The 13,336-nt window shown below is 35.0% G+C and overlaps 1 protein-coding gene across 12 annotated transcripts in view; it reads left to right on the top strand.

The window, feature by feature from the left end:
* Positions 1-13,022, top strand: part of CDH18 (cadherin 18) — a 501,066-nt gene extending 488,044 nt beyond the window's left edge. For 11 of the 12 annotated variants that reach the window (XM_064662041.1, XM_064661985.1, XM_064661995.1 and 8 more), the window contains 2 exons: positions 1,586-1,837; positions 3,043-13,022. In XM_064662041.1, coding sequence (XP_064518111.1) covers positions 1,586-1,837; positions 3,043-3,545 — 755 coding nt within the window. In that variant the 3' untranslated portion in view covers positions 3,546-13,022. The remainder of the gene's footprint in view (positions 1-1,585; positions 1,838-3,042) is intronic. The other variant, XM_064662055.1, reaches the window with a different exon arrangement.
* The last annotated feature ends 314 nt before the right edge of the window (positions 13,023-13,336 follow it).

The following is a 13,336-nucleotide window of genomic DNA, read 5'->3' as shown; positions in this document are numbered from 1 at the left end:
GTAAGGGTATCACTTCCCAGCTCATAAATATATTTCTTGTGTGAAACCTGTTAACATATATATTACTATTATGTGGGGCTATACTAGCAGTTTTTCTCAGTACCACTGACAGATGATATGCAAACCAAAATGTTGGCAGAAGTGGGTTAAACTGAGTGCTTTAAAATTTTGCACAGAGCTTGATAGAAGGTGTGGCATGAAGAGTAGTCACCTGAAAGAGAGCATTTATCCAGTTTAAACAAAAATGTTCAACTCCTCCATTCAAATATGCATGCATCTGTCAGATGGGCTAAAATATGCTGCACTAGTTGTATTGCTGTGCTAAATTTTCATGAATCAACACAGATTTCATTTTTCCATAGATTATATAAATCTATTCAATGCTGTAGCTACAGTGGTAGGGGAAAAGAAGAAAATGCCTTGTTTGTTTGTAATAGGAAGAGAAACCTGGCAGATGTTTCTTTGTACTCATCATCCCTTTGTTTGCTAAAAAATTTCACACTCACAATCCCACAATTTGGAAATCATGGACAACCAGTATGAGAGGAAAGCTCTTTTATTCTAATCTCTCTTTCCATTTATCAGCCCTTATCTCTCTCTCTTTCCATAACGGCTCATGTCTCTGGTCCTCACTGTCTCCAGTTTTGCTTGATTTATCTTGTACTTTTATTCAGGGGCTAGTACTTTTAAAGTGGTGGCAACAAATTGAAAATAAATTTTACACATATTGTAAATAATGTAAATAAATAAGATATTATTGTAGCATTTCTTCTCCCACATTTTCTTTATGCCCCTTAATTTCTTGGACTTAAAGAGATATGTGCAGCAACTTTCTATCCTCATTGGTGCCTGTTAATGCTCTTGCAACGTGTGCATAATAAACGTTATGTTCTCCTTGAGTAATATGTGCCAGATGGACCTATAGGTAAGAACGGTGACAAAATCTTATGTCACTATCTCCCTTTTGCTTACATACCTTTAACCTCCATTAGTTTAGAACATGTCATATCTGCTCTTTTTCCCTTCCTTTGCCTTCCTTTCCCTTCCTTTCCTCCATCCCTCTCCCCTTCCCTCTTCCTCTTGACCTCTCTATAGCATGAGTCTTTGGCCACTATCTTTCTGATGTTTTCTGAAAGCTCATTTGAACTTTAAAACCTGTCGCAAACAGTAAAATATGAAAGTCTCATTTTAGCTTTTTCTTTTACCTTTTAACATTCTTCTGAGAATCAAGACAATTTTGTGTTGCGGAAAAATTCCATAACAAATATCCTCAGAATTCCAGATATTCAAATTGATGACTGTCCGTATACTACCAACAGCATAACATGGTATTAAAACACTTGCAAACAGGACCCCAAATGTTTGTCAAAGTTCCTTTAGATTCTAATAAAAGTACAAGAGTTTTAAATAATTTTATTTATATCATGCTAATTACTTTCCACTGCCTCCTCTTTTTCCTCTGTTGGCCATAGATGCTTCCTGACAAATTTTAATTCTTGCTTTAACTTGATGGGAAACAAAATGTCAATATCTTTTTTTCATTTTTTTTCTTCACTGAAATGTTATTCTGATTATAATATTGTAGATAATACGGCCAGTATCCTGACAAGACGAAGGAGATACAGTCGAACCACTCAAGACACCTATTACCTCCCAGTTTTGATTTCCGATGGCGGAGTGCCCCCTCTCAGCAGCAGTAGTACCCTCACCATTCGGGTTTGTGCATGTGAGAGAGATGGACGAGTGAGAACTTGCCATGCTGAAGCTTTCCTCTCCTCGGCTGGCTTGAGCACAGGAGCTTTAATCGCAATCCTGCTCTGTATTGTAATTCTTCTCGGTAAGCCATTTTCAGTATTAAGTAATGCTCTCCCTCCACTGACTCTCTGAATGTGACAGGGCAGAAATTTTTAATATGGTATCCTTTTGAACCAGCGGCTGCCTGGTAGTAGGAGACAATTAGAAACACATAGCTGTGGTTGGGGGGGAAAAGTTTAGCTAAAATTAATAGGGGAAAATGCCTTTAAAGTACATTCAGGAAAATATGGAATCCACTAGAAATTATTTTTCAGAGATTATCAAGTAATCAACACTGCAGATCTTTTTTCTGTAATTTGGAAATATTTCAAAAAGCAACTGACTCTAATTCCATGTCTAAAACAGTGTGAAAGATGATAGAAAAGAGATGAGGAAAGCTTTTTGAAATGCATTACGCAGCAAGAAGCACCATTAGCTCTTGTACAAAAGCCATATCTTAATTACTTTTGTGGGATAAACTGATAGCAATGCACAGCATAATCCACAGGGGTGAGGGACATGTGAGACTATAAACTGACCCATAAGATAAATACCATCACAAGTGCATTTTTTCCCCAGGCCAATTTGAATTTTACCCACTAGTTAATATTGGGGAGGGCGGGCGTGTGGGGTTGATTTGTTTTGTTGTGGTTTTTTTCTGTCATAGACAAAACTTGCTGCACACATATCTCTGTGCTACTCATATGCCTTTCTGCATTCTTATAGACGTGGCAAGAAATAATGGTAATTGCAGTATGACCCACATAGGAGATTCAGAGGATTTTTTTTCCAAAGACTCTTTTAAAATGTTCTCCCAGAGATTTTCTAGACTACTTTCCTTGCACCTTACTTCAGTATTTCCTTGCCAGAAGGCTGTTTTAAAAATATATAATAATATATTTAGCTTATAATTTTGCATTTTATTATACAAAATCAAATATTCATAAGAGAAAAATAAACCTTTTACATATTAATTCAATTGATATGCTAAATATTTGTTTTAGAGAAGCACTGAAAGCCCTGGACTATGCTTCTGAAAAATGTCAGCTCTAGTAACTCATTTTTCATTTACCTGAAAGAATGTTATCTCCATTTATGTCCTTTATGAGATCCCTGATAATCTAAGTAGCACATGATCCCAAATAGCAATATTAACCTGAAAATAAAACATCTGTATTTTTGACTCAGTGTCTGCTATTTCTGTAACATATTCAGAGGTAGACTTTAAACCTACTCTAATATCTGCAGTTTTCTCTTTAGCAATTGTGGTCCTTTTCATCACCTTAAGACGTAGCAAGAAGGAGCCCTTGATCATCTCAGAAGAAGACGTCCGGGAAAATGTTGTGACATATGATGATGAGGGTGGTGGAGAGGAAGACACAGAAGCATTTGACATCACCGCACTGCGGAATCCATCTGCTGCTGAAGAGCTAAAATACCGGAGGGATGTTCGTCCTGAAGCGAAGCCTGTGTCCAGACATCATCTCTCCTCAAGCCTTGACAGTATAGATGTTCAGGAGTTCATTAAGCAAAGACTGGCAGAGGCTGATCTGGACCCCAGTGTGCCACCATATGACTCCCTGCAGACATATGCCTATGAGGGTCATAGATCAGAAGCTGGATCTATCAGCTCTCTGGATTCAACCACAACACACTCTGACCAGGATTATAATTACCTTGGAGACTGGGGACCTGAGTTCAAGAAGCTAGCTGAACTCTATGGGGAAATAGAATCAGAAAGAACAACTTAGTTGTAATTCCCAAAAAAGAGAAGTTCCTAAACAACTGGACATATAATGACAGCAACAGTAACAAAAAAAGTGAATACAGTACTTGGACCTAAGTTATGTGCAGTTACTGTAGAACAAGTGCCCTTTTCATATTTGAAACTGGGTTCTCCAATTGGAAGAAAATCAAATTTTGAAAAATACAGAAAAAAGAATATATTGTCCCTTGTGTCTTTTTTTTTAATTGCTCAATAAAGTCTGTGGTACCGTATCTGCAACAATACCTACAGTAAAGCCAAGCAATGACATTTTTGTTTCAATATGCGTAACATCTCCAAGCTACAGTAAGTTTATGGTCATGTCTGTTTAAGAAGATAGGTAATGGAGGAGCTAATCTCTTGCAGGTGGTTGTAATGTTGCTTTTCTAGCTGTGCTCTAGGCCTTGTGATCTCAATGTGAGGTAGCCATGGGGGCTTACTATCAGTGTGAGAAGTGCTACCAGTCTGTTTCCTTTACAGAGGTGATAAGCTACACCTGTCCTCTTAAATAAATGGTCCTTTGATGATTTAATCTTATTGAATTAGCAGGTTGCATTGAGAAGCTGCCATTTCATAATGTCCTTCATAATCTTGTCATCCATAACCAGCTAACAGATGGAGGACATCCTTAGCTGTAGCTCAAACACGACTGTAAACCCAGACCCGCTCTGTTACTACTGCGTGCTGAAGGAACTGTTATTTACAGTGTTGTGCTTTTTCTTTTCGTCTTTTCATGGAAACATCATTCATTTAAATAGAATGGGCCCAAAGTAGTCTTTATGCAGCAAAGCAGATGAAGTGTAGGCTCTTTCAATAAAAACAATGACAGCACCATTAAACTATGCAGTTGTTTTGTTCACTGTGCTTCACTTAAGAGCTGAAGCTTTTTAAGTCTTTTGCTGGTCTGAGTCCAGGAACTACAACACTCAGTTTAAAACAGAGTTCTTAATCATAATGTCTTTCTATTTCTGTGTCTGACTAAAAGCAAAACTGAACTACTGTTAGGTCACTGGGATAGTGAAAGTTGAAACAAAGAGAATAAGATGATGCTGCTCTTTTTCTTTTTAGTTCAATCTACTAATATTTCTTTCGCTTAATTTCCACCTAAGCAGAACAAGCGTTTTTCCCCCTATTTCAAGCATCATGGGAGCAGGTACATTTTAAGTCAGTGGAAGAAATGTATCATTATTGTGGTTTATATGGATTAAATAAGTTGATTTCTTATGTTTGTAACCGTATTACATTGCAGATCTGCTAAACAGTTCTGCTTAACACTGTGGGCTGCTTAACAACTCATCCAACAGATCCTGATTTTTCCTTTGTTTTATTTGAAACTTTAACCTTTTTGTTTGTCTTTCTTGTGATAATACTGTGAGAGTACCAGGTACTCAAAATATTGCGTGAAAGATTATGACCTATAAGGCTCACAGTCTATTACAGTCCTTTGCTTTTAAGAAAATTGTAGTTCCACTTAGGGAAGTGGACTTCTTCCAGTATGCATTTGATAAGAAAACTGTCCTGAGCAGAAACTGTGTACTGGTTTTTTTTACTCTGTGGTCTGGCGTGCAGAGCGATACAGACTTGTATGCTCCAGTAGATTCCTTCCTCTGCATTTTAGGTGCCACTTACATTCAGCTTAGTAAAGCAAAGTCTACATTTTTTGATGACCTTCTGTGGGCCACACAAGTGAACAAGATTATTAAGCCTTCCTTTCTTTGCTCCAGGGTTGCGTAGGTCCTGGACATGACTGAAACTTCTGATCAGATCTACTTTGAAGGGATTTTTTTTTTTTTTTTTTTTTTTGAGTGAACTTCTTCCTGAGATGTAGTTGACTGCTTTTGGCTTAAACAGCCTTCTGGAAAAATTAGCCAGTACCTTTTCCAGAAATTTTCCATACTCTAAAAAGTATTAGTTGTACTGTAGTTCTAGAACTGGCTTTTACTACACTGTTCTGTCTGAAAATTATTTTCCTTTCTTTCAGCATTTTAACCCATGAGAAAATTTAGGAGGGAAAAACACCTGAACCATAAATGTTCTGCTGATGATTTGAAAGTAGTCTAATAATTTGTGTTCAGATTTTTTTTTACTTTTTACTAAATACAGAATCTTCTAGAAATGCATTTAAAAAGACATTACTGCTGTAGAGTGAGGTTAAACAGATGTTTTAATGCAATAAGCGTTGCACAGAAGCTGAGAATGGCCTATATATTGTCTTTTTTGGGGGTAGAGTTAGGATATGTTTCAGTTTTGTCCCAAATGAAGAAACTAATAGTGTTCGATTTTATTAGGAGGTTTTCTTTTTATTTAGGTCACACTTGCTTTATGCTAACATCTAAATTTTTATATTGTATGAGTAGAGTGTTAAAAAGAAAATCTTTTAGCATTACTACTACCATGGGCTATAATACTTTGTACCACATCTGCATGAAAATTGCATTAATTGTTGTATTATTGTTTTGAGAACCAGGTATTAGTTATCTTTATGTCTGCTCCATCTGGCCCTACACCAAAGCAGGGAAAATCACTTGTATTTTGTGTTTTAAACAGTGTTACCACCATTGTTTTCTTTTATTTGCATCATGGAACATTCAGGCTTAAAGGCAGCAGAAGTGCAGTGACTTAAGCAAATATTCCCTCTTTGCACTACTGTTCTGTTTAAGTTTATAATATCTCAGAGAAATAAGAATCCCCTTTTCATCATTCCTGGTGCTCTCTTTGCTGCTATACAGCATGTGCATCATACCCCCAGACCCAGGAATTCTGAGTCCTTTAAATCTCTGCAGGGTTATTGAGACGCTGCTTCTGTGATGCTGCAGTGTGTTGTTTTATGTCCTATTCACAGTGATCTCCAAATGTGCTTTTATATCATGATATGTCTGCATGCTTGCTATGCTTACTGTTTTTTACTCAAATACACATCACAGTGTCGTGTTGTTTGCATGACAAATAGCAGATTATTAAATCTTCAGGGCCACAGAAAAAGGCCTCACAGTGCAGAAAGAACAGGTTTGCAGATTTTTTTATCCCTATCCTACAATATTTTCCTTTGGTCCTTTGTGTCCTAGAAAAAAATTTAAACTATATTTGAGAATATGTTAACCTAGATTGAAGTGGAAGAAGGTTATACTGTTTGCCATGGACATCACAATCATTTTGTAGCATTGCTAATTTGAAAAAAGTATACATTCAATTGAAGTATTGTGGGAAACTCTTTCCTGGCTTATGGATGAGTTTGATTATATAGACTTTGCCTAAAGCTTTCTTGGTTCTTTTGTGTACTCATATTCTCAAATATTTTCCTATTTGCCTAAATAGTAATTCTGCTGCTGCATAACAACTAAATGCTGAAAACTGCCAGTTTTACTTAAACTGGAAGATACTGAGTGAAGTTAAATGGCAAATGCAAAGTGTTACTTAAGGGCTTTCCCATTTACAATTTGATTTCTGGAACAGCTATTCGACTACTATTACATTTGCACCAAAATAAGTAATTGTATTCCTCCAAACAAACCCTCTTACTTGTAATGCTGAGGGCACTCTATGCTGTAATCTTGACAAGTCATCTGAGAAAATGGTCAGTATAAGAATTTTAAAATGTGTAACTATATTGTCAAACTAAAACCTGTCAAAAATGTAGTTTAATGCACTTTAAATGCAAGGAAGATCTTGAATTCAACTGGCATTAGATTAAGATTCATACATCGAAAACAAATTAACTTGTTTATCAGTGTTACCTTTTATTACATATACATAGAACACTGTAAAAGTTGAAAGTAATTTCACTATGTTATGCACTTTATTTTTTTGCATTCTTCTTAGAAAACCAAAATAATTGCAAACATTTTTGGGGTTGAATTCGAATTGATGCAGTTGTTTAAATTGTGAATACTGAAAGAAAATATCTATATGAAAGTATTCTCATTGGTATTTAAAAGGAATTAAATAACTTCTGTCGTCTCAGGCTTTTTAAAATCAACTTTTAGAAATTCTAAGTATTGGACCAGTCTGGAATTAACCAAACTCATAAACTCACACAAGGATAACAAAGGAAATATTCTAAATGCAAAGAAGAATATAAAATTATGCTATCTAGGGTTATTTTGTGGATTATAAACTGCTAAGACCTTGTACTTGCAGTACATATAAATGGCAGAGTGCATTCTAAGGAAAATTAGAAGTGTGTTGCAAGTTTTGGGCCATCCTTATTTTTCCAAAGTCTCCAAAAATATATATATTTTTTTTAACAAAAGAGTTATGTAAAGTATACCTCCTTATGCAAGTGTTACTGATAGAAATTGTTACATTTTCTTTTAATAAACAAAAGGGACAAAATCTTTTATTCGTATTTTTCAAATAAAATGTGCTCTTTGCTATGGTGATGGGTTATTGTATTCCTCATCACAACTAGAACATGTTTTTTTCTCTTCACTGCTGTATTCTATATGCACCAAAGAACTATAACATCTAAAGACACTCTGTCTTTAAAAATCAGATGTGATACAGTTGTATTAATGAGGTAAATGTCAGAAATGGTATGAAAAGTTTAACTAGATTTTTAATGTCTGGTATAGTCACTTCGTTGTACCACTATTTCAAAGACTGTCTTACATGATTATTGCTACAGATGGATAGTGATAGTGAAAGACACATCAGATAGTTTACAACAGACTGCAGTATAACTGCTAAATGGTTCATTACTTTTACTTGTGGTAACTATTCCGCTCCGACCATCACTGTCCTGAAACTGAAACACAGTAATGAATACATTATCCGCATGAGTGAGTTGGAGAACTGTGCATCTATGAATCCAGATTGTTGGTAACAGCCAGGGTTATTATCCTAAGCTGACACAGAAGACAGAAGCAGACAAGGACATTTACAATGATCAAGCTCAGGCATGTGCAATTCAAGTGCACAGGAGTCACTAATTTTTTCTCAGGAACTTAAAAGGAATTAACGGACTTTACCAACAAATTACATCTTAAAAAATAAAGGTACCACAGTTCACAAAAAATTTATTGCATGCAAGGCTGTCTTTCCCATACTGACATGAGTTTTAAAAATAAAGCTGGGGTTGACAGGAAATGAAAGTAGAATTTTGTTGTTGTACCCCACTTTCTCTACTTTATTGCCCACAGGCCAATTTAGATTGTGTACCACTAAGCTATGCAATTCTCACATGTGCCTTGCCACAGACCCAGAAAAGAAATTATTGTAAGATAATATTTGCAAGATAAATATTGTCAACCTGAATCTGAATGCAAGTTCAGGGAGGTTTTGTGGTTTTTGTTTTAATTCTCATTTGAGGTGTTTAAACTTTCAAAAGAATTTTTAGAAATATTTTAGATAATCTTTCATATCTAAGATTGATTAAGTTTTAATTTTTTTGTCTTAGCAAAACTTGCTATCAACTTATTGTGAAATTGATTTTTGGGTTGCTTGGAGTCCATACTACTTCCATATGTGGCAAATGTATTGTTTTTATTTAGGTGCAGACAGTCTTCAAAATCTAGAAAGCTTTACTTGTGAGTTTAGTAGACTTTTTCTGGAGCATTTTTGTGTTCTTGATACTCCTCACAAGTCCATCAACACACCTGAACGTTTAATTAATCAAGGAAGTCCCAAAGATCCAACAAACTTTCTACACTTGCTGTCTCTAGATTTGTTTTTTTCTGGAAGTAAATGCAACAGAGCATATTATGGCTGATATGCAGTCAATACCTGCAGAAGCGTGCTCGTCCAGCAAAGCTACCTTCAAAGAAAAAATAGGCACTGGGATTAGGACTCAGAGGATCATGAGGCACACGGACCTTGACAGGTGTTAGATTCCTATCCAAGCCTGAAAAAAATCAGGGTCCATGGGACCTTCCACCTTAGTGGATCTTGTCATCATGCTTGTTCAAGGTCCAGATTGCTGGTGAACTCAATGGAAAGCCCAGTAAATGTACATGTAAAGAAGTTAAATGTTCAAATATCAGAATTGCCACATCTTCTGATAGGGTCCTGGATAGGAATGGCTCAGTAAGGCTTACAGTGTGATTGAAATTCTGAAACATACTGCAGTTCTAACACACACCTTTACTTGCCACATTAACTGTTTTGAAACAAATTGCTTGCTCTTGACTTTATTCTGAAGATTATACATTGTTTATTTAAATCCGAATTAATATTCATATTTCATGTAAAAAAGCAATTCTTTCCTCTATCTTCTGGAATTGAACTGGGGACAAAGCAGCTACAATTGAAATTCAGCTCTGTTCTGAAGTCAAGCACACACATCTAACAAGTAGTTTTATTACTGTATTTGGGCTGGGCAAAAATCAAGCAAAGCTCACTCTTACTAAGCAAAATATTTTTTTTTTTTGTTAGTGTAGGTCTATTGATGTAAACTATGCTACAAGTGTAAAGTTATATGAAAATATACACATCCTGATTGTCATATAGACCACATTTGAATTTCTCAAAAAGCTCATAATCTGTACTATTTACAAACTCGTTGAACTTTTTTTTTTGTCAAACTTGTATTTTCCATTTAGTCTCAATGCTTTGTGCTACGTAAATTTTCAGCTGGGAAGTGGTAAACATGAAGGAGAATGATTGAGAGATCATAATCTTTTTAATCTCTAGCTGCTATAGTTATGAAAAAGGACAAAACTTGAAAACATCTTTCTTTATGAAACAAATTGGATTATCAGCTCTGAAAAACAAGTCACTTGTATATGATGTTGGTAACAATAACAAAAATGTTATTTTTCTTTCTTACTTGTTTTCATAATAATTTTTTCAGTGTAGGATTCCAAAATATACTTTAAGTGTTGACTAACTGAGTTATATAAGTGCAAATATAGCATGTGATTTTCTGAGAGAAGGAAATGAAATGTAAAGTAAACTTCTGAAAGCTTGTATGCGGAACAGAAGCTCAGACTCTTTAAGCATATCTGAAACTACCAACTCATAAGCATATTCTATCCTTTGTAGTGTTATTTAAAAATGAAAACAAAAAAGGCCACTAGTGCTCACTTCATGTTGTGTTCTTTCCAAATGAAAATTTCGTGTATCTTTATCAAGATTTTTGCAGTAATATTTACTGTTTCAGTAAGATTCACCAAATTTTGTTGGCAAATTTACTTCTTTTAATTTCCTCAAAAAATTAGGAAGTCACTTCTGTTGAATTTGATGGAAAAGGACATTCTTTGACCAAGTCCAGGATAGAACATTCTCATCAAAATCTGCAAGGACTAATCGATAACCAGCTGATCAAAGCACTTTATAATGGATGTGTAAGATTGACTTCAGAGCAGGATGTTAGATAGGGATCTCCCAGTTCAATTATTCCTTTATCATAATCCCACATTACAAGTTTCAATGAATTTTTACTAATTGCTTAATGAGTATTTTTACATAAAACAACATTCTTGTTTTCTGTCACGCTCTGAGGGACTGAGGGATCCTGAAAACATGAGTTATACATTCTTCACTTTATATCCTCCTTTATTGTTTAATTTTTTTTCTTTCTTTTCTACCCCCATAGGCTCCCTTTTTGTGCTGGATGCTTGAAGCACTGTAGTATGATAATTTATGTTAAGAATGTCAGGGGAATCTAGGAATATAACTTCATCTCTCCGAAAAAGTGGAAATACTTATCAGTGGTATCTGATACTGAATGTACTAATCTTCGTTTTTGTACTCTTGGGCAAACATTGAAATTGGACTTTATCACAGCTGAATTTCTTACCTTTTTTTCCAAGCATAGTAATACAAAATTCAAATTACCTTCTATAATAACTTAAAGAATTTTGCTGGTTTTAAGTATTTATATTGGCCAAGACCCCAGTGTCCTAAGTCACATAGAAAATGACATTATTTGCCTAAGGAATTTCTTACTTAAAAGGCAAGATTTCTGATTTCAGTGTTACAAAGCAAAGGCTTGTAAGGCAGGAAAGGGAATTATAGGAAGTATGAACAGCAATGGAAGGCTAATAGAGTGACAACGAATATCACAGGACAGATACGATTACTGGCAAAATGATCAGAGAATACAACAAAATACATAGTGATAGAGGACAGATTTTTAAGTAAGGTATTCTGATTATTATTGTAAATTTTATGAATTAATATTGCAATATTTTATGACTATTCCCTTTAAAGATAATAAAAACTGAAGTTATATGTGACATATAAGGGGGATAGACTAGGAAATTCGGAAAAAACACAGTAGAAAATGGAACATAATTAAAAGCTGTTTATTTATTTTTCACTGTGTTTCTTTATACTATTCAGCTAATGCTAATGTCTATTGCTGTTGTGGTAAATAACCCATAGTGCTGAATTAGTCATACAAACAGATTCCCATCATTATGCCTAGATTTTTGACTTGCTAATTAAACATATGGATTTTGAAAATATTTAGTTTGTTTTGCAGGAAGTTTTGGACTGAACTTTTCTAATGAAACACTGCTACAACTTCCTCACTTCTGGAACAAAATTTTAATTTTTCTGATAAAGATTATGCACTGCAAGAACGGTGACAATAGCAACCCAGATGCCTGCCAGTGAAAATGGTTATGTGTCTACTTGAAGGAATCTATTATTTTTTGCCTGATTTGTATCCACAAAAAATATCACCAGAGCTCACAAGGCATTGGAGAAAGCTGTGGTTATGAGATACATAACAAAACCTCTGCTCACTCTCTTCTAGCTCTTTCACATCTAACCAAAGTTAAGGTTAGATGAGTTTAATATGATTTCATTGTTCACATTTTGTTTGACTTGTATGGGAAAAAAAACTCCAAAGAATATAGACATAACAAAAAACACAGATCATAAATGCACAATAAGTGCACTGTACGATATGTTCATCTTACTATCTAAGCTTTATCCCTTAAAGGATAAAGTGAAAAGGGGCAAAGTCTTTGGCTAGCTTGGACGTTCAGCTTCCACACCAGATTCTCAACTGCCTTATGAGTGAGACGATAGTTTTAATGTGCACATAGAAAGATGCAGTGTATCAATTACAAAGTAAGTTACTTTGGACAGCAGTTTAGACTTGAACTCAGATAGTCTCTGCCTAAGTTATATTTTGGAAGGAAAAAACACATTTTGAGAAAATTGGTCAGATGATACAAACATCCTAATTCAAGTGAGTGGAAAGACTACTTGGTGTCTTGTAGAGTTCTACCTGATTCTGACATCCAAGATGATGTTGCTATGATTTATTACTGTGGAAAAGAAAGCTTTTGTCCTCTGAATGTGAAAAGCTTTTCCTTGTTTTCATGGTGTTTTATGACAGACATTATCACAACTTCAAAGGATTCATCCTGAATGTGAGGGTTTGTGATGGTCGATCTGTATTTTTGCACCTTGTGCAGTTCTTGTTAGTGGTGCAGTCTGCATGGTCCTTGGTATTGCTAAGGAGTAACCCATTGTTGACAGACTTTTTAATAAAAGTATGATGGTAAATTTACTTGGTTCAAAAAATTAATATGAAACACTGAGCATTTCAGTTCAAGGTCACTAGCTCATATTTGAAATGGAAATGAGAAATGCAAACATGATTACCACTAAATGACTGCTTCTTTACAGGAAATTTGTTTCTAATCTCACTTCAGTGTTAGTACAGAAAAACCTGCATGATGGCAGTGCCAAAGAAACAGTCAGTCAGTATAATCATGGTATTCCTGTCTGCTCCTAATTGTAGTCTGAGTCTCTTGTTTTACTTTGAGGATTTGATAAATAATCATGTAACAGATCTATCCAATTTTTAAATAATAGCACTGT

This window comes from Pseudopipra pipra, chromosome 1 (assembly GCF_036250125.1).
Source record: "Pseudopipra pipra isolate bDixPip1 chromosome 1, bDixPip1.hap1, whole genome shotgun sequence".
NCBI classification, from domain to species: Eukaryota; Metazoa; Chordata; class Aves; order Passeriformes; family Pipridae; genus Pseudopipra; species Pseudopipra pipra.
This window is presented reverse-complemented; position numbering and strand designations above follow the sequence as displayed.